This window comes from Centroberyx affinis, unplaced genomic scaffold (assembly GCF_046629955.1).
Source record: "Centroberyx affinis isolate AG114_WGS23_722 - 3 ecotype Tasmania unplaced genomic scaffold, CSIRO-AGI_Caff_v1 ptg000993l_1, whole genome shotgun sequence".
NCBI classification, from domain to species: domain Eukaryota; kingdom Metazoa; phylum Chordata; class Actinopteri; order Beryciformes; family Berycidae; genus Centroberyx; species Centroberyx affinis.
The window spans coordinates 428,118-451,707 of record NW_027279558.1 but is presented as its reverse complement, the minus strand read 5'-3'; the positions used below and the strand labels follow the sequence as shown (position 1 = coordinate 451,707).

General features: G+C 39.6%; 2 protein-coding genes across 4 annotated transcripts; one reads left to right on the top strand and one right to left on the bottom strand.

Moving 5' to 3' along the window:
* Nucleotides 1-1,160: 1,160 nt before the first annotated feature.
* LOC139646569 (signal peptide peptidase-like 2A) lies at nt 1,161-16,823 on the bottom strand. Of its 3 annotated transcripts, XM_071522471.1 has the most exons (17): nt 16,605-16,823; nt 15,808-15,918; nt 15,184-15,366; nt 14,119-14,208; nt 13,675-13,808; nt 13,270-13,424; nt 13,080-13,176; nt 12,561-12,662; nt 10,724-10,805; nt 9,971-10,045; nt 9,332-9,388; nt 8,758-8,811; nt 6,271-6,370; nt 5,378-5,458; nt 3,614-3,774; nt 2,492-2,525; nt 1,161-1,718 (listed from the first exon to the last, which is right to left on the bottom strand). In XM_071522471.1, the coding sequence occupies exons 1-17, from the start codon at nt 16,656-16,658 to the stop codon at nt 1,678-1,680; spliced, it is 1,611 nt and encodes a 536-aa protein (XP_071378572.1). In that variant the 5' UTR covers nt 16,659-16,823; the 3' UTR covers nt 1,161-1,677. The 3 variants fall into 3 exon arrangements, with proteins under 3 accessions (XP_071378572.1, XP_071378573.1, XP_071378574.1); XM_071522472.1 differs by lacking the exon at nt 2,492-2,525; XM_071522473.1 differs by lacking the exon at nt 8,758-8,811.
* Nucleotides 16,824-18,807: 1,984 nt separating this feature from the next.
* On the top strand, nt 18,808-23,088 carry LOC139646572 (chymotrypsin-like elastase family member 2A). Its single transcript, XM_071522476.1, has 5 exons — nt 18,808-18,817; nt 19,058-19,207; nt 19,412-19,560; nt 20,722-20,823; nt 22,978-23,088. Exons 1-5 carry the CDS (start codon nt 18,808-18,810, stop codon nt 23,086-23,088), a joined length of 522 nt encoding a protein of 173 aa, XP_071378577.1.
* Nucleotides 23,089-23,590: the final 502 nt, after the last annotated feature.

The following is a 23,590-nucleotide window of genomic DNA, read 5'->3' as shown; positions in this document are numbered from 1 at the left end:
GATTTTATTTATAGTGACTGAATGAGTGAATGATGAAATACAAATGAGTCATTCCAAGAGGGGTGAATGGTTACTGTCTGGAATGAAAGAAAATAGATTCAGTCACAAATATTACTATACCTCATCCAGTCTGCTGCTTTCTTCCACAGGCCTGCCATAACAAAAGAGCAGTAGTCCAATAATACATTTTAGACGGATAAAATACAATTAACTTATCACAACAAAACTATAAGTCCCTATCAGGGTATATTGTTGGAATAATACAGGACTATAATAGTGATACATTATGAGACAAAAAAGCCATAAGCCATACTATAAGGTCACTCTAAACCCACCACTGAGTAGGCCTACCACAGACTCTATAAATTCCTATTCTAGAAATATTCTGGTGATTTCCATTAGGTTGGGTTTGACAAACTCCACATAACCTACCAGTTAGTGAGAGGGAGCAAGGAGAATTCTGTCAAGGCCCCTCTATGGCTGCAGAGTGATCATTTATAATAGTTATAATAGAATTCCAATACTTGAAAGCTCATATAGACCTTTTTAATGAAAGGGCTGACATATACGAAGGGACATTTTCCCTCCCTGACTAAAGCAAATACTGACCTGACCACAAGCCCATTTAGTGTATGTTGCCTTACCCCACCCATAACCTTAGTGCACTTCTCTCGTTTGTAACTTGTTAAAGGTTACTCTAACTCTTTCTACCCTTCACTCAAATTCTCTGCCCTTTCTCCAAAAAAATGTGATAGCTAGGCTTTTATTCAGAGATGGATGTCATATCAGCCCCATTTTATTTTTAGATTAAAGCTTGGTTCAATCTGGCCTCTAACTACTTCACAGAACATATAATCCCCCATTAGTAATTTTTAAAACCTCACTTTTATAGTTTTTTCTAATGGCTTTATGGGGTTGCTTTTTTGCACACAAAAAAACAAATCACCACTTCTCTACAAATGTGTGCTGTGCAAGTTATCTACAGCAAGATTCAGTGTATTTGGGTATTTTTCCAAACCCGTCAGGCTTGATGGGTGGGACTGTGGTAAAGGTTACCCACAGGGTGTGGGGGCAAGTCTGACTGTGGCAATAATGGAGCTTCAATAGGGTATGATACAACGATGCGCATAAAATACAAAAACCTCACAATCAAAACAGAAATAAGTTGTTCATTTAATATAAGGCAATGAAAGAAATCACGATTCAATTATACAAACAGGTTACACAGAAACCCCAAAACTGTTATCAAAACGTTATCATATTCTGGCTACAAGTCTATAATAACTTGACCCCCACCCCCACCCATAAAATAACTGGCAAGCTAAGTATTATAAAGTGCTTTCTCATTTTGTTGTATGCAATCATCACCAAGGCATTGTGTATAGGCAAAATCATTACAGCTTTCTGAACCTGAACCTAACCAAATTTAACACCCTGCATTTTCAGGCACAAACAAGCCTTTCAAACTATTAAAGCATCTCTCTGTCAAATCTACACAGTATTTATTACGGCCACCTGAACAATATAGCCTCCTGGCCACTCATGTCAGTCAAAATGAACCCATACTGTTCTAAAAATCGCTGCTGATCAATAAAGTACTTCCCTTGCCTCGCAAATGTTCATATTCAGTTGTTAAAAAAAAACTCCAGCAGTTGGTTCCTTGCTCATCAGTGTAAGTCAGCAGCTTTCTCCTCCTATGGAGCCGTCAGCTCTTCCCTCTATGGAAAAAAAACGTAAGACAAGTAGATAAGCAAACAAAAACATTGAAATATTCCTGTTCATTCAATACTAATTACAGACATATATACACTGTCTTAGATGGACTTCACACTTATAATGTCTATGTAGCAGTGGACAATCTACAAACACTTGTGCCAAACAGCAGGCATAACATAACCCATTCCACAGCTCTCCAAGGTTAACTCTAAGCAACAGCATGCAGAGAGCACTAACATCTTGGTAATTGCATGAAGGATGGAGTCATATGAGTATTAATTCTGGTTGGTTGGAAAAGACAAATGAGTGGAGAAAGCAGAGAACGACAAAACAGACAGCAAATAAAACAAACTGCAGAAATAAAGAGATGAAGTTAATGGTGAACGGAGCTGGTATTCCAGGGCCATGGCTTTAGCTCTTGAGCCCACTTTGGAACGTGACTGAAAAGTTCATCAAGACAGATGAGATGCAGGGCAACTGAATGATTATTTTCAATAGTCTGGCGACGCCTAGTGGTCAATTAACGCCAAACGCTATGTGGAAGACTGCAAGTGGTTTTCGTTTGCACACACTTTACAGTACAACTCAGTTCTCCTGAGTTCTTTTCACCATAACTTTGAATATGGTATTGACCCTGGAAATCAGGAGTTAAAATGTCAACAGAAAAAGACAAGGGGATAAAAGAAGCTGGTGAGAAGAAAAGGCACTGCATTAAGCAACACTGTAGGACTGCAAGAGAGATGCAGGGGCAGGTCTGGGGTGGAGGGAAGCACACCTGGCAGCAAAGGCTCCCTGGATGAGTCCAAGACCTGGTGAAGATGAAGTCAGGTCAGAATTTCATATCTCATACCTGCTCTCTCTCACACAAGGACACACACACATTCACACACCTACGCAACTATGTCTGAAGAATTTGCATGTTCTGAGATGTCTTGAAATCAGGGCAAGAAATTAAGACTGCTGGTTGGCTGCTAAGTTTGTCTTCTTTTCTAGCCGCAATTTGGAGGTCCTGTTCTAATCTAAAAGCCTAGAGTAATAGATTAAATACCTAGATTAAACCCAGATAAAACCTAGATTAAATAATTCAAGTGGCAGGTGAATTTAAGGGTTTTCTAGACTGATACAGGCAGAAAAGTTAGTTTCTATCACTGCTTGACATTGTTTTTCAAGACATCTTGAGACATGTCATGGCGACATAGTTGAAGTGAGATTTTAGTAAAAGGGGATGCCTACATTTCTCAGATATTGCCACTGTGGGTCCATTCTGGGTCTATTTGTGGACAGTGATGTCTTTGAATATCTCACACTGGCCCTGTGAGGAGGAGCCCATGATGGGCCCATATCGTCATAATTGCCCCATGCATTGAGATACCGTGAGATATAGTGAACTGTGAAGCGTAGTGTAGCTATAATGGTGATTACAGTTGTTGTGTTGAATACAGGTCAGGTCAATGTTGAGAATGGTGCTGAGGGGGTTGTTAACATTTCCCACTGAAACCACTGGGTACCTCTAGCTGCAGGGAGTTGAGTGAAAAAGCTGTGGGTAACATAGTGTTCAGCTAAAACAGGACATGACATAACATAACATAACATAAAGCCTAGTCATAACTGTCAAGCAATAAACCTTTCATGAAAAATAACTGCAATGAAGGATTCTATTCCACATCATCTTAGGACGACTTAAAGGCTGAAAAACATCTGAGGAACTCATGGAGGACCATGCAGTGAGTTAAAAAGCAGCGGCACTAAGGTTTTAGACTGTTGCAGACAGAAACTGTTTTTTTCGTTAGAACTTCACAATCACAACTGGGCTCACATCATTTCCACACATGACTGAACTAAACAAAGCAATGAACTCTGCCTGGATTCCCTGTAACCCCCTTCCTGGTCCTCTCACCTCATAGGTGGTTCCTGCCCAGAACTGCTTCATCTCCCCCCTGCATGCAGCCACCAGTGCGGAGGTTATCAGGGTGAAGGGCACCAGGTAGAGCAGGGCAGGCTGGCCCATCCCAGACAACAGCATCACAGCAAATGTCACTATCATTCCCACCAGGTAGGCTACAGGGAGAGGCACACAGGAGAGACACACACACACACACACACACACACACACACACACGGAGAGAGACAAGTTAAACCATGCAACACATAGTGGTAAACTCATAGAACTTGAATCCAGTGAAGATGTGTGAGTAAACTACTGGAATGAGAATGGGGGGAGAGAACAGAGACACCTAGTGGTCAGCAAAGGGAATGTCTGCATTTACAATAAGCATACTGTCAGTGTTATAAAATATTATGAGAGTTTCAGGATCCCTGTGGGGAATAGAGAGCCTAAGTCCCTCCCCTTCTGCTGTCCCCCATGGGACCTTATTTCTGAAAAAATATGTACGGTAGTCAACGGCGAGAGACAAATAATTGTTTAATCCCGTTTGAATTGTGCCATGAATTACACATATGATGTTTTGTCAATTTAAAAGATAATTTTGCAAGTCAAGAAAGTCGCAGTTTGTCGTAAAACAGTAAAGTAACATTTCGTTTTGTGTGAAACCGCTCAGTGAACTACATCTCTCGTCTCGCACAATATATGTCACCAACACCAACATGGAACGAAACATAGGAAACACACAGGCATGACGTTAACGTTAGCCCACTGTACTAAAACTATCCTAAACCAGTTTAAATCCGTTCTTACTGTCTACCTTCCAGGTTGTGTATAATACTACTGCTATCTGAGAGGGACTTAGCTTCAGCGGCTCTGGGTAGCTTGTGGAGAGAGAAAGTTATGACGTCACTTACGCGACTTTTGGGTGTGTAGTCTTTCTAATTACGTATTTTCACAGTCTTATACTTCAACAGTTTTACGACAAACTGTGACTTTCTTAACTTGCAAAATTATCTTTTAAATTGACAAAACATCATATGTGTAATTCATGGCACAATTCAAAAGGGATCAAACAATTATTTGTCTCTCGCCATTGACTACCGTACATATTTTTTCTGAAATAAGGTCCCATGGTGGTCCACCGGAAGGGGAGGGACTTAGGCTCTCTATTAAGACCTGTGCAGCTGCAAACAGTAGCAGGACATAACAAGACAAATCGAGTGTTAACAAGACTATAGCAATAGAGGGTCATATAAACATATGCAAACAACAATTTCAACACTAGAATACGTTAGGAAAAATATTCATTAAAAGTACGAAAAGATATGAATTACATCTTTAAGTGGGTGTGCAGCATAGCAGCAGTAAAGTTTATTGAGATGAAGAAAAAAAGCAAATGAAAAAATTTTACAATATGAGAGTATACCAAAAAGATTATGGAATATGTGCAGCATGAAATAAGTTCTAAAAATATCAATATATATTTAAGGCACTATCCATTGAGCTATACAATACCACCAATATTGTAATATTGGCATGGAGCCTGAGCTCACGACAACAGTAAACTGGGTAAGATGTACATTTGGCTCAGTTTTCCCACTAATTTTAGTATCTCTCAGTTACCTTACTGCAGTTTCTCATCATCAGGATAAAACCCTAGTCAAATTACTCTAAACAAATATGATGTTTGCATGTGGTGACTCAATATTTGAGTATCTTGAACAATGATGTGCATGTAAATGAACTCGGTAGCGGTGTAGTTGTGCTGTGAGCTACCTATGCAGCAGCTGACGAAGTAGACCTTCTTGGTGCTGTTGATCCACACATCAAACTTGCTGCAGTAGGCCACTAGCAGACCTGTTGGACCGATGAGGAGGCAGAATGTGAGGTTTTCCATCACGTTAGAATTTCATTTACTCTGTGTCACAGTTCACATGCGCAGCCATTTTGCCTTGCTCTAGTTGGCCATAATTGATTCGGGCTCTCTAAATGCCAAGTGAAAGCCATACACACTGTAGTTAGCAAATAGACCTTCATTCTTTCCTCACCCATTGCGATTGGCCAGTGACATCAATTACACACATCTAATACAGCCTGATCTCTCTCTGTATACACATATATATGCAAGGGCATTACTTTCTTCTATTCTTCTTGTCTTTCCACCTTAATAGAGGCATTAGGCAAAACATCAGGACTGCTGTGGTTAAGATGTTGAAATATCAATACAGTTTAAAACTGTCTATGAGCGTGTGCATCCAACACATCCACACACAAGTTCAATAAACACATAGTGCTTCACTGGTGAAGGCTACATATGGGTACACTACATTTCTATGAGAGTGTATTCAGTCTGTACCTAGGTATTTACTACACAATCTGAAAAACTGCCTTTATGCAGTTGAAGAACTGAGGAGGAGCAGGGTTCAACTGTATAGTTCAAATGTGTCATGTCCCTTGTTGTGAGGACCTGGACAACAGCTGCCACTGTTGTTTGTATTCAAAATATTTACCAATCAATTAGTCATAAAGCTCAAACTCTGAGAGGAAAACAACCAGAGGAAATAAATCAAATCTTGACCTTGCTGTCAGTGAGGACTTGCTTGCTATCCTAGTCTGCCTGTGTATTTGAAATGTGGAAGTTAGCATTGACGGTGTAGTATTTAGCTCACCTGGAACAATGATGTCTCCGTAGCCCAGAATGGAGAACTGCATCCCACACAGGTTCTGAGCCCAGGCTGAGAACCGTGGGACACGCATCACGACCGGCAGCTGAGGAGGAGGAAGGACAGGAAGAGTCAACCAAGATCCATTTCTTAACACTTATTTAACCAGGCAGGTGAGTTAAACCATGACATTTGTATACCGTGACATTTTAAGTCTCAGTCTGTCACTTTTCTTCACCTGCCACATCCAAATTTATCCTTCAGCCAGTGTTTCCTCAATATGGAGCATTTGAATCTGCTGAATCTCTTGGGCTGCTGCTATAACACGTTTTGCTATTAAGCAAATGGACCATTAGTTCACAGAGGTTTGTTTGAAACGTACATAACTAAGCCACATTCATTTGTAGGCCCAATCAAACAATATCTCTACCTTAGAATCAGTCGAAAATTGTTCTTTTGAAAGCTACTGTTTATATCAGCACATGAAACTGAATGACAGCTGGGTTTATGCTGCCTGGGTTTTAATTTACTTTCGCTTTGAACGGCAACTGCTGATAAAAATTAAACGTTTTCGCTCGCTTAAAATGACATCAAACGACGATATAGCGCACTGTGCTTTGTGTTAAATTCACTCAATCAGGGATAATCTGACAGCAGAGACGCTGAAAACCACAGTGCTGTTCATAGTCTACATAAGCTAGTACCTTACACTGCAACCGTGGTGGAGTTCAATCTCTATACTTCATATCAAAGACTCAAAGACGTAGCAAACACTGTTTGGTGGATACAGATTTGGATATATTGAATAGACTCTTGGAATCTCTTGCTATAATGTTTGTTACTCTTCTCTGATTCTTATCTCAGCTGCGTGTTGAACTGTCCCACTTTGATGGAACTTGTATGACACTAAATCAGCTGAGGTAAAGTTACAGGAAATTGGAGTCATTGAAAACAGCCTGCTAGAGAAGGAGAGATTATCAACGAACGACAGAGGTAACTGTGCTCTCTAATCGCCTGGCTAGTTTACTGTCACTGATCTAAGGGACTGATTTATTCTTTATATTTTATTTGATTGGTTTCATAGGAAGTGATTATTTATTTGTTTATTTCAAATTCAAAGTTTTGGATGTTAGTTAGACAGGTGTGTGTGTGTGTGTGTGTGTGCACGCGTGCATATATGTGTGTGTGTGTGCGCGTCCGCGCACGTGCACGCACATAATCTAGTCACAGGTAAACCTGAGAACCCCTGTGAAACATACTGTATGTGCACCGCTGCTGGAAAAAATCCTAGGTGAAAAACTGCTTCAGCTATCCTAAACCCTAACCCTACTGAAACCCATGTGTATCTCTAACTGCATGGTGAAAAACATACAGCTACCACTCAAGAAGAATAAGATTCAATAAGAAAGGGTAACAATGCCAATGCCGTGTTTTTCAGTTAATTGGAATGTGAATACAGAAAAGTTCCCCCCCCCCCAACAATGTAACAAGTGCTGGTGATGGAAAAAAGACAGACAAACCCCTTGAAGGACAAATCCTTTTTTACAATGATGCAACAACACTAACACACACTCCCAAACTCATTCAGCTTGACTGGAGATAATGCCCATGAAATCCATGCCCATGAAAAGCCCTAAAAACACTAACCTCATACAAAGCACATGTTGCCTCTGACAAATTACATACACTCAGGAGTATACTGTATGTATATGCAGTTTGTTACAGGCAACATGTAATGTGTGAGATACAACAGGCCTGAAGACAGAAAAGACAAACAGTTATCAAGTTGCCAAAGTAGAAATGGTCCTTCTAAATAAAATGAAACACAATCAAAACACTACATCCCACAAGCTCTCAAACACACGTAAGAAACACGAAAAAGGTTATGAGCTCCCTCCTGATAATCATGTGAGAGTCTAAGTACTTGGACTGTTTCTTTCCCTTGCTTCAGTGCCTGTTTTCACATGGCTATCAGGGGAGGCTGATACCCATATCAGAGAAAAAGAAAACTATAGTAAACACTATAGATACACACACGACAACAAGCAAGAAAAAAAAAATGCTAGTGGGGTACACACCTGCCCCCTACTCGTAGATTAGTTTGTTTTCCATTCAAAGCACGCGTTTTTTACAGTCAGTCTAATCTAAACACCTATTTGGCATTTTTATTAGTCTGTCAACTGTATTTCATGTCAATTTTTAGGAGTTTTATTATGTCTGCTGTCAACCGACTATAACATGTTCAGAATGAACCAATTATTAAGACAAACTGGCAGCGCTGAAAGTGTCTAAATCTGTGTGTATCTACATAGGATAGAATATAAAAGACAAAAGAAAAGTACATCACAAAACTTTCCCTTGTCATTTTTCAAGTTGGAGATAGTTCCTCCTCCTGAGAATCTTTCTAACCCCAACGCCTCTCAGCACCCCAGCCCTCCCCACCCGCCCAAGGATGTACAAAATGGAGTGGATGGGTAACAAGGTAGGCCTTACTTTCTCAGAGGGAGCCTGGGGTTCGGCGGGGACCTCCACCATGTTACCTTGCGTCTACGACAGAGCCCACCCAACCCCAACGCACAGTTAGTCAATCGGTCTATCAGTCAGCTCAGGGAAACAGCAAATACTACACAGCAGTCCAGATCAGTCAGGTTGTTAATAAAGCCAGTGCAAACTTGACGGGGAATTATACCAAAGTCGGCTTTTAGGTTGTTATTCTGCAAAAATAGACAATTTTCCAGTACTTTCCAAGAAACCAAGGTTGTTTTTTGATGACTAAAGATAAAGGAAAATGCAATACTAAAATAGTATCAAATTACAAGACCTGTGGTGGTTCAAAGAAAACTTTAGTGGGAGTCATATTACCCAACAAATATAAAACGTCTAGTTTCACTTCTTTATAATTCTGAAGGTTAAATGTAGGTACAGGAAAGTGACTGTTGAGTTTATTAAACAATCCCAACTGAAAAGTCATGGAGACAGTTTAAAAATACAGAATATCAACGTAAGAGACAATGTTGGTGGAATTCCCCTTTAACACAGGAAGCAATGCAGGGGAGTGACGACTTACCTTCTCTCCAGATGCATCAGGGCCCAAGGCAACCTGCACCATGATGCTCACTCCATTCTGTGAGAGAGAGAGTGAGAGAGAGAGAGAGAGAGAGAGAGAGAGAGAGAGAGAGAGAGAGAGAGAGAAAGCGAGAGAGAGAGAGAAAGAGAAAGAGAAAGAGAAAGGGAGAGCATGCAGTGCATTCATATCATATATCCTACAGTCTATAAAACCACCATACATCCTTCTGCAGCACCAGAATAGAGAAATTGAACTGTGAAATACATGAAGATAACACTGTTGCATATAGCATATACAATGCATATAGGTTTTAATCTGTAGTTGTTGTGTACATTGCCATTTGTATATCATACTTTTTGCACCAATGTTTTTAATATTATATACAATGTCATTACATTTCCATTACATTCTTTTGTTTATCTCTGTATGTCACCTGGCTGCAACCTGACTTTAAAATTTGGGATACAAACGAATTGAAAAGGAGGAAATATTGTTGGGAAAAGGCAGGAAAACAGTAATCTTCTTTTTAACATTGAGCGTTGAGTGTGTGAAATCCCCAACCTTTTGCCCCGCTAATCTTAGGGGGTAAAGACAATACAGAATATCGTTGATTCTGTTATGGATTAGAGCATTTCATACCTTGGTGAAGAAAGGAGTGATGAAAACAAAGAAGACGTCGTACACAAGCAGGAGGCTCAGCAGAATCACACAAATCTGTGAGGCAATGGAGAAAGGCACAAGTTATACGAGTGAGTTATATCAGCAGTAGTCGATTACAGACCTAAGAAAAAAAAAATATGGCTTCAAATATTTTATTTGACAAGGGTTTTATCAGAATCGCTTCAACTGCCATGACAGTATGTACAGGGATTTGTTTTGGTGATGCAAGGACAACCGGACTAAGGATGGGGACAGTGCAAGACACAATATGGGCAGCAGAAAATAGATATAGAAATTATATGAAAATAATTTACACTAAAATAAATGCAACACACTACAAGCATTCCTTATGTTTTACATATTCAGACACTCTTTAGTCAAATTCTAGTGCATTATAGTGGGGTTTTGACATTTTGCATTTTAGACATTAAGCTGACACTCTTATCCAGAGAAATAGTAAAATAAGCTCTAATTCCTAGCTCACCAACATTGTAACCAGTACAAAGTAGAAGGGTCAGAGCCAAAGTACCCTGACAATAGATGTAACAAAATATTCCTGTGATCTTGTGAATGACAATGGATCAGGTTCTGTGATAGGAAATAAGAGCTGAGGATATTTTTCTTTCACTTCAGCAATAAAGCAGGTTAGAGCAAGAGGGAGAAGATGGGAGGAAGACATGGGAGGAGAGGAGGAGAGGAATTGTGAAGCATCAGGTGTCAGTTTAAAGGTACCTTGAAATTGGACAGTGAGATGGTCTTCATGAAGTTGAGGCAAAAGGCAATGCCGAGGAGGTCCTGCAAGATCCAGATCCATCTACAAGTACAAAACCAAAACAATCTCAGTATATCAAGACCACAATTGAAAAAAAAAACAAAAAACAAACAAACCTCATTGTGTAGGCTCGATAATTTTTAGATCAGTACTTGAGATTGTTTTTAAACTGGAGCATCATCTAATCTGATCATCCTGCCATTATCAAATAAATTCAAGCTAGTATTTTAGTATTAATTAATTATATAAATGTGTAATAAGAATGTATTTGTACTATATACAGGAAGGAGGATATAGGAAGGAGGTACAACAAGTCTCCCACATGATCAGTAATAACGTTTTGCTAAAGGAAACCTTCTGCTGATAAACATGAGACAAAGTCTAGAGCTGAATCACTGAGAATCAATATGAAACGAACTTTGCATGCTCAGTGAATATTTGTTTTAGGGCTGCAACTAACGATTATTTTCATTGTCGATTAATCTGTTGATTATTTCCTCGATTAATCGATTAGTTGTTTGGTCTATAAAATGTCAGAAAATGGTGAAAAATGTGGATCAGTGTTTCCCAAAGCCCAAGATGACGTCCGCAAATGTCTTGTTTTGTCCACAACCCAAAGTTATTCAGTTTACTGTCACAGAGGAGTAAAGAAACCAGAAAATATTCACATTTAAGAAGCTGGAATCAGAGAATTTTGACTTATTTTTCTTAAAAAATCACTCAAACCGATTAATCGATTATCAAAATAGTTGGCGATTAATTTAATAGTTGACAACTAATCGGTTAATCGATTAATCGTTGCAGCTCTAATTTGTTTGAGGTTTTACATCACAAGTCCACATAATCCACCTCCTATTCACTGTCTGTAGAGCAGCTTGAGGATTTGCCTCTTAATGTCATCAGCAGGAGGAGACTCTTGCGTCCCATGTTTGTAGCTTTGGGAAAGACTTCATATTCACAAACACAGACTGAATTGTCTGAATAGGTTCATAAGAAGATAACAAGTTCCGTCTATGCTGCACTGACCGACCACTATGAATAACAAGAGGCAACTGAGCTGCCTAAAGTCCAATGTCCGCCATAATCACCATGATATATTAAACATAACCAGCGATGCACATGAGGTCATTAATTAAGCTAATGAATGCATTAATTAGCAAATATCTCTATGTCAACATACTTGTCTTCACATAGCTAGTAAATGGTATTAATATCAACTCAATATCTTAAAGCATTAAGGAGTTATAGTAGCTTCAAGAGCAGTTTTTCCTCATTAATATGCAAATTTATCCAGCAAGGTGCTCCAAAATCTAATCATGTCATTGACTCTATAGGGGGAACCTGTGGTGTAAGAATTAAGTTTCTATCATGTATTGTTCTTGAGTTGTTGTGTTCACAAGACTGTGTCTAAACACACACAGACAGAGGCTAAGGCACCGTGAGGACATAAATAGCATCCCAAATAGCATGTACCATGCTGGCAGGACATGAAAATACCACACAAATACTTTTCTTGGTAAGCTGGGTTCTCAGCTGGCTACCTACATTTTTCATTTTCACAAATAGACAACCAAGCAGTCGGTTGGCAGCGCTGAACTGGGTGTTGCAAGAGCAAAAGCACTGCTGCGGTCTGGGTGTTTAAAACACTCCAGACAGTTTTCACCAAGCAACACTTCCTGTTCTTCCACCCACGCCATTCCCCTGTGTGGGGGGGTGGTGCTGGCATGTGAGTGTGAGTGCCAAACAGAAAGATGATGCTTGTGTGTGTGTGTGTGTGTGTGTTTGCCCAGACAGTACCTGTCTTCATTCCTGTAGATTCCCCAGACCACAGCTACGGCAATGCACACTGCAGCCAGAATGAGAGACCTCACAGAGAAGGTACAATTTCGGATAGAGAAACTAGAGAAAGACACAGACACAGACACACACAAAGAGTTTAGGTTTGCCTACCACAGTGTGATTCAGAGACAGACATGGTAAGTTGGGAGTTAGAAGACAACAGTTCACAAACTTGAGTCACATCTTCCACAATTCTCAATGTAACCATAATGGCTGTCTTGTTTGGCTGGGAAACAGACACAGCTATTTACAGAGCAACTTCGGGTCAGGGAGAGAAGACAACAAAAGTTTAGCCATAGCGATTTTCAAAGTAACCAAGCACATAGAGAAAAGGGTTCAGAATAAAATGTGTTACAGGAAGACGTTTACTAATGCATAATGGGTCTAATATGACCATCTGCTATTTTATATTGCCCCTGCACTTGTGACAAAGATATATGTGGGTATAACTATGTTTTTAAAGAGTTGTGCTCACACCTCACAGTGCCACACCCCAGCTTGTCCATCACTGCGTCCAGACAGCTAAACAGCGCTGTGGCGGAGGCTAGGCAGAATATGGCGATAATGATGTATACTGGGGAAAAAAAGGGACACAAACACATCAGGAAAAACACCAGAAATGATTACTCCTTTAGAATATCTGAGAGCAATTTTTGGTCCCACTCACCAAGGACATTGTAGAAGAAGTACATGAGGACTAGCATCCCACACATCAGGGCTACAAAGATAACCACTTTGAGAGGAGAGTAAAGGGAAATGTCTCCGCTGTCTGCTTTGCTTTCACCCTTTCCTCCGCCCGCCGCACCGCTGCTCAACTGGTCTCTGCCAGAAAGAGAAAAACATGAAATCTATTTGCTTTTTTTATGCGTTTCATGCCCAGTGTTTGTGACACTGATGGAAAGCCCACACTAATCCACTATGCTGACATATGTCTAGTGTATCCGCACATATTCTTGGGATTATTTGTGGGTGATACAAGAAGCAGTGTTGTTATAGTGTTAGTTTGGAGAACTCATTGTAAACAGGGAGTTACGCTGAGTCCTCTAACATATGTGCAACTGCAATATTTCACCTCTCACACGCCCCGCTCCAGTAGCCTCCCAAGGCAACAGTGCAAATGGAAATCAGTAGCATGACTATGATGCTTGGATCAATCTTGGAGTGAGGCGGCGCATACAGCCTCCCTTGCATTCCTTCACCAAACACCTGCGGACACAAACATACATTATAAACATTTAAAACGAACAATCAACATGTTGTGACACAGAAAGCAACAGAGAGCATTACAGTCATGACTTGAGATAAGAATTTATCTTGTTCAGTGCCTTGTTAAAAAGACACATGAGCACTGTAGATGCAACATGTAGAAGCCACTCTTCAAACATATGCCAGCTGGTGGATGTATTTATCCAAAGCAGTGGCAGTGGCATGACCATGCTCTGCTGAACTACACTGGAACACATTCAGTAGTGTAATATCATCTGCACCAAAGGAGGTAAAGAAACAGCTGACTGACCTGCTGTGCATCCAGGAAGTCCCTGTACCTCATGAGAGCCAGGGGAATGTGGACCTTGGCATACTCTGACTCATTGGCTGTTGGAGTGATCTGAGGAACCAGGTGAAAAAAAACCTAGGTTAGACCTGAAAAACTACATATTTAGCCTGTGGTGTAGCTGTTGTCATTTACATGCATGGCACTTTCCATGGGCACCATTTGGGTACTTATATTGGTATAGCTAACTTGCTTGCCATTCTACCAGTTTCTCTTAATACCTGTTAGCTTTACAAAGTCATAAATTCTTACCATTTTACAGCCTATGGGCAGCAAAGGCAAACAAATAAGTGAAAGCTGACACTGCGAACATCATGATAGAAATAGATAATTACCTCCACCAACGGAGTTGGACGGGGGTTATGTTTTTTCGCCCTGTTCTGTCTGTACAATTTTTCCAAAACTTGGTCCAGTGGTAGAAGGGAGGCCCTAATGGCCACTGAACAGATATAGAGCTGATTGACCATGTGGTGTTGTGATAATCAGTGAAAATAAAATGCTTAAAAGTGGATAGAAATTGAATAGGTACATCTCATGTCCCATTTCAGGTCCAGTCAAGAAAATGTGTGCATCTCCTGATGTGAAACAAGTCGGTAATGGGGCATGGAAGAAATGATTAACTTTTGGTGAAAATCCGACATGTGGAACTAGCATATATTGACAACTGTATAGCGTTTGCGGAAGTATGCGCTCTACTGAGTGACGTCTAGTCAGATTTGATTTCATGGCAAAATCTATATTTGGAAGGGAATTTCCAAATCTACTCTGCTGGCGTGACATTTCCTCCACCCCAGCCCCCTAATTTCTCTCTGTGTCTCTATCATGTTAGATCAGTGCATCTTGACCAATACTTTAGAATTAGGGTTGCGATCAGGGCAACACAAAAAAGCAGGACATAATGGGTATAGGAAAGTGGTAAACTGAGTTGTGTATCCAAAAACTTGAGATCCTGAAGGAAAAAAAACTGTAAAATCACATTCCTGCATGCTGAATCCATAAACACAGTAAAGATAAATGTAGATGTCCTACCAAAGTTTTGTTGCTGGCAATGAGCAAAGCTGTAGCCCCAAGGCCCTGAGCAACGAGAGCTTTCTGGCTGAAATCACAGTCCCCTCTCATCACCACCAGCGCTTTGCCCCTGACCGCCTCTGGGCTCACCCCAGAGGTGTCACACAGCACAGTGGATGTCAAATTCACCAGCGGATACAGCGCCTGGCAAAAGTAAAGAGACAAAAGTGGCGATTTGAAAATGTAACAGTTAGGGGTTTTCCTTAGTTTTCTTCCTTAGTGTCACCTCATTACCCCCCTATAAGTTCCACCTTCATTCATCAATCCTTTTGGTTTACATATTAATCAGGGTGGCACATCTTCGACCAACAGGCTGTACATTTTGGCTGTGGGTGGTAATGATCCACACTTCCCCATAGGGATTATTAAAGTTCATCTAAAGTTTGTCTACTCCATCTGCCACTTTCTGACATCTGGAGGTTCTTTTCTATCCTAAAAATCATATATGGGCTGGTAAAACAGTGCAAGTGGCTGAAGAATACGGGGATCCATTAGTTTAGGGTTAGTTTCCTGCCCGGATATTGATTAGCTGATGTAGTATGGCGACTGTGAAAGCTTATCCAAAGGCTTAATGGAACAACTTACAGCAGCATCGAGAGTCTCTGACAGGGGGGTCCAGGAGTGATTGTGAACAATGCAGTACTCCATACTTGTACTTCCATTTGAAATGTGCAAGATGGCCTCTTGGCAGTTTATCTGTTGGAAGACAAATATCATTTTGTAAAAGTCAACATAAAATGGAGTATTTGAGTAAACAACCTTGGTATGGCAGATTAGAAATTACTTAAGTCACACATTTCAAGTCGTTTGAAGCCACGAAGATGACATCACTGAAGTTTCCAGTAGACTTTCGTTATCCCTCATTAGCTGGGTTGTTGTTTTTTTTTAGTTTACACACATGTACTAATTGAATAATATACTTAATTTCATTCATTTTACAGCAAAACAATGTCATCCATAAACGAAAAATCTAGCAAGCAGGTGCATCCTGTCATAGAAATGTAAGACTTGTGAAACTTATGTGATAAAAATCGATCATTCTTTTCGTTTGTTTCACTTGAAATTGATAAACTTGTATCACTCCTACACCGCAGACATTTCATTGTCGGTAAAACTAGTTTGGTTTGAAAGAGAAAGTTGAACGCTGACGCCAATGGTGTTTTCAGTTGGGCAGCTTGTATCGACCGTCTTCCTCATATAATATGGCATGTTAAAACTACTTTACCCTAACGTTTCAGCTGACTACCCGTACTCAAAGCCTTGGGTACAACGTAAAAAAAAAACACAGCAGCCATAACATGTTTGTCGATTTAAAGTCTAGCTATTAGGCCTGTCGTTTCCTAACGTCGAACGAGTTTTACTTATTTCCTCTTTCAACTTACCTTCGATGCCAAGAAAATGACTGATAAAATGATGATCATGACAGCTTTTGCCATATTGGTAACATTCGTTTTTTAACCGATTCGCGCAGCATCAACATTAATTCACGTATATATGGCACGCAAACTCGTTTAAATCGCCTCGTTGATTAACTATGTTGCTCGTATCTTCATTATTGTTGTTTAGCTAGCGGAGCGGGCTAGCAGATGCTTGGCTACTTCCTGTATTGGCACATGACGTCATGGTGACACGCTGACCCACTGCTTTCTGTTTCACCTACCGGCGTCAAGGGAGGTTGGAATCACACCGAGAGATTACATTATTTTGGCTCTATATTAAAAAAGATGTTATTTGTCGGTGTTATTTGTTGTTATTTGTCAGTGTAATTTACTGCTGGTCAAATCCTTCATGCACAAAGCTGTTTTTAAGACCAAACCTCCTTTCCTCTTGAGGCCACTGTAAAGTTAGTTTTATTTTCTTCTCCCTCATTAGGTTTTTATTTATTTACTTGTGTAATTAACTTAAATTTAGAATTAATATGTATTTTTTGCGTCAAACCCAGTGACTGTAAAACAAAACAAAAAATCAAACCGCCCACAATAAAACATATGACTTCCGGTCAAAACCTTCAAAATAAAAACCATATTGACGAGCATACTGTTTGCTATATGTTGCAACGTGTATTCATGCAAAATACAATGTGAAAACAAAAAATATATTTATGAAGGAATTAAAAGGTAAATCCGCAAGGACTCAATCACAAAACATACACCACACAACTCTGAAGGCTGTCTATTACCTTTAGTGGTGTCACCATCATGTCACTCTAGGGGTTGTGAGAAAGAAATATACATATTCAGTATGTCTTGTATATAATTGAGTCCTGCTGGCTTTGACAGGCTACTGGAGGCCCCATTATATAGCAAGTTGGAAAACTTGCACATCAGACATCAATCCAAATTTCCTGGTATGTGGTTGGTTTTTGAATCATTCTTTGTGCATTTTTTGCTGTCCTCAATATACATCGACCATGCTGGCCTTGACTCTATTGGCTATTGGCTGCATTATACAGCCAGTAGAAATAATTGTGTCACAGCAATAGGCGTAAAATGACCTTTAAAGACAATATTTATAATAAATATCAAATATAATATAATATAATAATCAAATATTAGTTGCTTGAACCAAGTTGCCTTTTAACAAGGACAAAGGAAATGCTGTTTGCCACGATACCACCCATGCCAAGCTCTTTTATATCAATTTACAATTTTCCATTTGGCAGACGCTTTTATCCAAAGCGACATACACATGAGATTTTAATGTTGTAATGTTATCTATGTTACTTCATTCCATTTTGAATCTAGAGGGTCCTCTTAGGTTTCTGTTGTTCTGTACACATCAGTAGTGCTATCCTTACTAACACAGAGTTGTTATACGTTACTGGAACTTCACATGCAACATTGTAGCAACCTGCTGAGTGAAATTCCCGAGTGTCTTCGCCTGCACGTCATTTTAAACGTTGCATAGTAGTCCTATATTTGAGGAGTTTCATTACAAAATAAGATATCCACCATTTTAAAAAAAAATACACACATTCTCACACGACACACATTCTCACATGTATTATTAATGAAGTCATCTTAAGACATTTGCTTCTGTAAAGTAGTCACCTCTTTGAAGACAGAATCACATATGTATTTCAAATAGTGCCTGATTAATTCAGATATATATCCAAAATGGATATATAGCGTTTTGGAATGAATTGCTTTGTTGATTATAAGTGAAGAAATAATGCGCTTTTATTGTGAAGGCAAAACCACTAAACTATTTCTGCTGATTGCCGTTGGCTTGATGTCGTAGTCGTAGACTGACGCTTATAGCCAAAATTTTTGCATTTGCTTTCACCATAAATATGGAGGACCATATTAGTCATAATTAAATAAATACATATGTCAGTAAAATAAATAATTACATAAATAAATACAGAAATATATATATTGATTTTATTCTTTAATTAAAAAAATATATTATTTCATAATTATTGTTTTCATAATAACATGACTATATTTAGTTGTATTTTTATTTCATAAAAACTTTTATTTTTCAAATGACTTTTATTTTCAATTACATGATGATATTATTCAGAATTATTTTTCAAAGTGCCCCATGGGCCAAATGATGTTAAAAAATACATGAATTAGTTGGATGTTGAAGGGTATAGTCCAGAGCTATCATCTCTGTTGATCCTTAAGAAACTCCTTAAGCTTTATTCTTACATTTGGAAAGACATGTACACTGTTTATTGCCTATTTTAGTCTTGCTGACTTGGTCTCAACGCCCTTTGGACCTGGTCTTGACTTGAACTCAACTGGACCTGGTCTTGGAATTGACTTGGACACGATTGAGGTGGTCTTGACTACAGCGCTAAATTTGAATGCCCTGTTCTTTTCCACAGCTGGAGGTCCCATCGCTGACATCCTGCAGCAGGCCCTCCTGCCTGTGGTCAGCCACTCCAACTGCACCAAGCCTGACTGGTGGGGCAGCCTGGTCACCAAGAACATGATCTGTGCTGGAGGAGATGGACAGCTGGCTAGCTCCAACATGAGTCACATTCATTTCCCACAACCCCTACATTTTATTCTACAGTCTCATGTAATATAGAAATTGAGTTCCTGTGAAAATATACCAGCCTTACAGTTTAGAATAGTTTTACACAGTGCCATAATGATTATTATATAAGTATAATTTCTAAATGTTTTCGCCATCTTTCGCCTGAACATCACGTCTGGCTCTGTTACCCCTCAGGGAGACTCCGGTGGCCCGCTGAACTGCCAGAACCCTGACAGCTCCTGGGACGTCCACGGTGTGGTGAGCTTCGGCTCCAGCATGGGCTGCAACTACCCCAAGAAGCCCTCCATCTTCACCCGCGTCAGCGCCTACATCTCCTGGATCAACAATGTGAGCGGAAATGGGCTTGTACAGTATTTGTTAATATAATATGTGCCTTTTAGTGGACGCTTCTGTCCAAAGCACTTTACAGTACAGTGCATAGATTGTTTTTTGGCTCCACTTGACAATGTTAGTGCAGTGCTCTCTCTGTTGCTTACAGCTCTGCAGATAGATTCAGCGTACTTACGGTTTACTGTCTTTGTGACAAGGCAATTAACGTTAAAACCCACAGCTATTGATGGGCAGCCATTTCTTGATGGTGATTATGTGGCTCTTAAAGTTGGGCTGAAATAAAAGTAGGAAAATGGTTTTACTTAAAAGGAAATCATTGAGTGTTAAAATGTGAATGTTTATGAAATTCCAAGTTTCATACTCAACTCCTACTCAAGTGGCAGATAGTTACACTTAAAATTTGTAGGAGTGTGCTACCTGCTGTACAGGTGTAGAACATCTATCATTGAAGTGTCATTCAAGTGACATTAGACAGCATACTTTGAAAACCAATTGTCAGTGGTAGGAGTGCACAGAAATCCCTATTATGTATTCTTTACATGAATATTCATGTTGCAAATAAAATCCTCCTTTCAAAGTTAGCATAGGAAATGCAGTCATTTACCAGAATGTAATACATTGCAAAATGCACATATTATCATAAACTATATGCACAATAATAATATAATCTAAATCTCACTTTTAGTCCTTTAAGTACGTATGTGTGGCTTTAAGTATGTGTGGCTCGGATGAGTGTGGATTAGATATATTGTTATTAAGAAGCATCCAGTCCTAGCCTGGTTCCAGACTCCTAAATCTAATAATTCTGATTCTGATGTTTTGCAATGGCCATCTTGTCTCCAGAACCCTATTGAAAATCTGCGGTCTGATTTGAAGAGGGCAGTCCACAAGCACAAACTGAATATCAAGGATCTTGAAATGTTCTGCATGGAGGCACGGCCCCGCCCAATTTGTTCTCCAACCTTGTCAGACATTAGAGTAAGAGGCTATTGTACTAAACCATAAAACATTTTGTGTTTGAAGAACGTATTTTGTTAAAATAAAAGTGTAAGACTCTCCCATATGTTTGAGCCCAAAATATGACTTGGGCTCAAGTTGAAGTAATCGGTTCCACAAAGTCTACGGGGCTCTGGTCCCTCTTCCTACCTGCTCCATCAGGTTCTGCTGGAGAAGAACAGGAGCTCCCAGCACTCTGCTCAGCTCCGGGTCCGGGTCTGGGCTCCTCAGACAGACAGGACAGAGAGGACAGATCTCCAGGAGGTTTCACAAAAAACCTCTAGCTCATTGCACGCACACAGACACACAGAAGAAACCAGGTCATCATCAGTGGGGTAGAGTCATACTATGACAGTAGAGCTACAGTAAAAATACTACAGTTGTAGTAGAATAGAATGGAATCATAGTAGAAGACAGTAACGTCTGTCATGGTAGAAGGTATTAATACAAGAATCAATGCATTCAATACAGCCACAAAGTAGCCTAATAATCTCCCTAGTTAACTGTTAATAATGAGGGTCGATGACAGATATGGGCCAAGAAAAAGTACCCAAAATTGACATCCATAGTAGGAATGGATGTTCATTTTCTAATAGAGAAGTATGTCAACACAGACAAACAGGGTGCTTATATTTGGGCATGTGGCTCGGGGCAACTCTAACACAGTGTTACAATTGCCCCCGATCTTGCAGCCATGATAAAAATATTGTATGCTAGCTAGCAGCTACTATATTAGAATGGGTTGTTCATGTTAATATTTTAACCATTGACCTAGAGATAAAAATTATATAAGTTTAAATTCATAGGTATCAAAACTGTAGACAGCAGAAGAAAAATACTGTACATCCAAAAAGTAACTTTCATACCTCAAAATTAGTTTTTTGTTGAAAATGTCTCCTGAGGTGAAGTGATCCTGATTCTTTTCCTCAAGCAGAGAGAGAATCCTACTGAGCATGTGCACAGTAAGTGTCATCACTCTAGCTTGTTTCTGATTGGAGGAATTGAGTGTGTTACAGTTGCCCCCAGTCTCCCATTGTCACTTCAGAGTAGCCTCGTCTACAATATCCTGAAATAAATAGACCTGAGAGAGTATGTAGAATTTGTGGGCCTTCATATACATAAGTAGGCATTTATATGGTTGTATTTTAATCATTTTCATCATATCATTTGTGTAAATACAGTATGTGTGTGCTTATATGTATGCTTATACCTTAATTTGTGTATGAAATAGGCTACTGTAAACTTCATAATCATTTGTGTATGAAAGTCGTATATGGAGTTAATTCTGTGATGGGGAGGGCTTGTGTGACTGGGTCAAATTATCACAGATTTTTATTGAAGAAGTTTGTGATTTGGTCTCTTGCTCCCTCCATTTCTCAATCAACTGAATGTCTCTCTCTATGAAAACCCACATTTGGCCATTTTATTTTATTTTTTAAATTTTTTTATTGTAAATATTGGTGAGAAGGCACATCAGGTGATCCGCAGGAAAAAATGAATCACTCACTGCAGATCAGCCCAAACTAATTTGAATCAGTCAGTTTGAGCCTAAGTTATGACAACTGATTTGAGATCAGTAGTTGCCGTACATTTGACAGGTTCACCAAAACTTTGACACATTTCGAAACAGTATGACGTAATGAAGCTTTTTGCTGAAATCACATGACTTGGCCACTTTGAATGTCTCGAAGCACTGTTTCAACACAACAGTGTTGCAAAGGTTTCGAAGCATTTCAAATCTGTTTTGAATCTGCCCATCACTAGAGATTAAGTTACACAGAAGAGGTCTGTGCTCGATACTGTTAACAATTCCAGGTGAAATTATTATGATCACCTAAATGGCTTCTGTTTGTCCAACAATAAGTGAAAATATAATTCAGAACAATGTTGCTAAAACGTTAGCGTCTACTGTTAGCTAAAGTTAGGCCCCCCAAAACAGTGAGAAAGCAATACACCTGTCTGCAGAAACTGACTAGTTAGACCAAACTCCATCATTTGGCCCAATAATGTGTACTGTCCGATTGCCTATACTAGCTAATGTTAACTAGCTAACTAATGAGCTAACATTTAGGTAAAGGTTGGCTTTATAGCTACCCCCCACCTGTGATCGATGCAGTTTAGAAACTTTGACACACGTTTTACAGCTAAATATAAAGCTTGTGTTGTACACAGACTGTACGTACCTTTTTGTTTTGTGAAACAAATTCTGTGCGCACACACTGGCCTTGTTTATGTGAGGCTACTGCTTTTGTTTGTGTTTGTTTGAGAGTAGTTTATTGAAGTCTTTCCTCCTGGCTCCCGCCCCACTACAAACACCCCAGCCACCAAGCATTTATTTTGCTTAAATACAGACACCTTTAGATTCTATGACAGTGGCATTAAAAAGTTTTGACTCATTGCAGTTATTTGTGTGTTTAGCACAAAGCCCATCCTGGCAGCCCATCCTGGCAGCCCATCCTGGCTGGTGCTCCTGGCCTCAGTCCCGCCACAGTCCCAAAAGTCTTTGGCAAGCACAAACTAGGAAATTAAGCTCCTGGACACAAATAACTTGAAGCCCACCTCCCTCCATGCACACAGTCCTTGCTCAAATCATTTTCTGAGTCAAATACAATGCTGTTTGCATTTAAACCACCTGTAGCTTTTCATAAAGGATTTGCACCCACATTTACCCTGTGATAGCCAACTCCAACACAACAGTAACAAAAATGTCAAAAATTACACTGATTATTACTGATGGCAGCCTTAGATAATTTATCACACAGGTTTTATACCACATTGGCAATATTCCAGGAGCTCAGTGACAACAATATATCATTACAGCATCATGATAAGTGCCATTAATAACAATTTTCACCAATCACATTTGCATCTAGCCTAAATGCAAAAAATTTCCAAGATACAGTAATTTGTCACAATTACAATAATGAGCAGGCGGTTTGAAAGGAAAAAACACCAAAGCAATATGTTAAACCTTTGGCTACTGTCGTATCTTTGGCATGTGTTTTCACATGCCAAAGATATGCCATGTGTC